The 2,331-nt window shown below is 57.1% G+C and overlaps 1 protein-coding gene across 1 annotated transcript in view; it reads left to right on the forward strand.

The window, feature by feature from the left end:
* Window positions 1-291: 291 nt before the first annotated feature.
* The window catches only part of LOC102044855, a 4,888-nt gene continuing 2,848 nt past the window's right edge, over window positions 292-2,331 (forward strand). Inside the window, exons 1-6 of the mRNA XM_031058285.1 lie at window positions 292-358; window positions 822-945; window positions 1,116-1,212; window positions 1,619-1,741; window positions 1,927-2,044; window positions 2,144-2,329. Coding sequence (XP_030914145.1) covers window positions 292-358; window positions 822-945; window positions 1,116-1,212; window positions 1,619-1,741; window positions 1,927-2,044; window positions 2,144-2,329 — 715 coding nt within the window. The remainder of the gene's footprint in view (window positions 359-821; window positions 946-1,115; window positions 1,213-1,618; window positions 1,742-1,926; window positions 2,045-2,143; window positions 2,330-2,331) is intronic.

Here is a 2,331-nt window from a genome sequence, read left to right on the forward strand (position 1 = left end):
CTGAAGCTTGGCACTTCTAAAGTGGAACTCGAAGAAGAGGTGGCTCCTGACAAACAGGACCCTACAGCACTGGACAAAGCTTTCTCCAGCCTCCTGAGACTCTGTTTTTGGACGAGGAATAGCCACACCATGCCTGGCTTCTATTCCTCCCCATTCCCACTTGTAAACCCCTGAGATATTTCTCCTGCTGTCTGTTTCTATAGCTCTATTGGGCTCTTTTTACAGAAGAAATAAAGCCTTTTTTTTAGCTTTATAAAAATAACCCTGCACTGTGTTCTGAATCTGTTGATGATGTGGTCTCTGCTGCAGGCAGAGCCCCAGGTTGTGCTGCTGGAAGCCACGGCCAGCACTTTGTGCTGTCACCCAGCCCAGTGAGCCCTGCCAGCTGCTCAGTCCCCAGCACAAACCCAGTGTCCCCAGGGCACTGAGAGCACAGAACCAGGACCAGGTGGGACCAGGTGCTGCCATCACAAGGAGAAGCTCTGACCCACACTGGGACTTCCATTGCTAAAAGACCCCGTGCTCTTCCAAAAGGAGGAGAGCAGCTCTTGTGGCAGGGAGGTAGAGGCTTTTGGGGGGAAAGCTGAGCCTGTGTGACTTCCAGCTGTGCCACAGCAGCTGGTTTACACTGAAACATTGGTTTGGGTGCTCCTGCTTCAAGTGTTCTTGGTGGAAGCAGCTGAGCCATTCCTGGTTATTTCTTTGGACAGCCAAATGCCCGGTTCTTGGGCTGGTTCTTGCTGCTGTCCCAGGTGTTCTGTCACACTGCCTGTCACAACAGTGACACCCCCTAAAGCCTTTGTGCTCTCTCCTTCCCACAGTGTGCAAGTACGTGGCAGTGGAGCTGAAATCCGCCTTCGAGGAGACTGGCAAGACCAAGGAGGTGATTGACACCAAGTATGGCTTCCTGGACGGGAAGGGCTCTGCTGTCAAGTACACACAGTCGTAAGTGGCAGCGGGATGGGAGGCTCCTGCTGCTGTCACTGCCTCTGGAGCTGGGGCTTTGGGAGGCTCACCCTGTGCCCTGGCTGCTGCTGGGGGCCTTGGGAGGCTCACCCTGTGCCCTGGCTGTTGCTGGGGGCCCCCGCCGAGCCTGAGCCTTTCTCTCCATGCAGGGACATCCGGTTAATTGAGGTGACAGAGAACATCTGCAAGCGGCTGTTGGAGTACAACCTGCACAAGGAGAGGAGCGGCAGTAACAGATTCGCAAAGGTGAGGAACGTTCCTCCAGTTCCTGCTCCCAAATGTGCCTCACCCATCCCTTCGCTGCCAGAGTGACAAACCAGGGTCATTCTTCCCACCCTCTAGATCCCCTGATAGGGCCTGGCAGGTGAAGCCACGCTGCCCCCCAAGTCAGATGTGGGGTGCTGTCTTTGGTGTCAGTGGGCAGGCATGGAGGAAACTTGGGGCTGTCTTCCTCTGGGGTTTGGGACCAGGTTTGCAGAGGGGAACTCGCTGCCACCTGAACTCCCCCCTGGTAACGCTGATGCCCCCAGGGATCTGGTTTGCATGTTCTGCGTGGCTGGGCAGGGTTGTGTGGCTGACAGTGGGAGGAGAGAGTGGGAGCCCTGCAGGAGGAGCCGCACCTCACCAGGCCGTGCTGCTCCCTCCCTCACAGGGCATGTCAGAGACGTTCGAGACCCTGCACAATCTGGTGCACAAGGGTGTCAAGGTGGTGATGGACATCCCCTACGAGCTGTGGAATGAGACCTCCGCTGAGGTGGCTGACCTCAAAAAGCAGGTACCCCACCCTGTGGGCTTGGCTCTCAGTGGCTGCTGTGACCTTGTAGGCTGGAGTGGAAGGGGAGAGAGTATCCAGGGATGCACTGCTGGGAGCAGGATGTTGGCAGGACTCGTGGCAGGAGCCTGGCCCTGGTCCTGCCACACCAGCACGTGTCTGGAGCTGGGCTCTCCTCTCTGCCCTAGTGCGATGTGCTGGTAGAGGAGTATGAAGATGTGATCGAAGATTGGTACAGGCACCACCAGACAGAGGATCTCTCCCAGTTTCTCTGTGCCAACCACGTGCTAAAGGGAAAGGACACAAGTGGAATGCTCAGGAGGACAGGGGGGCCTTGCTAAAGCATGGGAGCCCTGCCTTTCCAGCAGCGCCCCTTCTGCCCCACTCTTCTTCTCTTTTCCCTAGGCTGCCTGGCAGAGAAGTGGACTGGCAAGAAGGGTGATCTGGCAAGCGTGGGGGAGAAGCAGAGCAAAAAAAAGAGCGGGAAGAAGAAGAAAAAGGGCCAGAAGGATGAGCAGGAGGGAGCTGCCAGCCTTCCAGACACAGGGGAGGCCCTGGAGGGGGTCCAGGAGCAGGCTCCGCTCACCCACAGC

Source organism: Geospiza fortis, unplaced genomic scaffold, assembly GCF_000277835.1.
Source record: "Geospiza fortis unplaced genomic scaffold, GeoFor_1.0 scaffold275, whole genome shotgun sequence".
In the NCBI taxonomy this organism is placed as follows: domain Eukaryota; kingdom Metazoa; phylum Chordata; class Aves; order Passeriformes; family Thraupidae; genus Geospiza; species Geospiza fortis.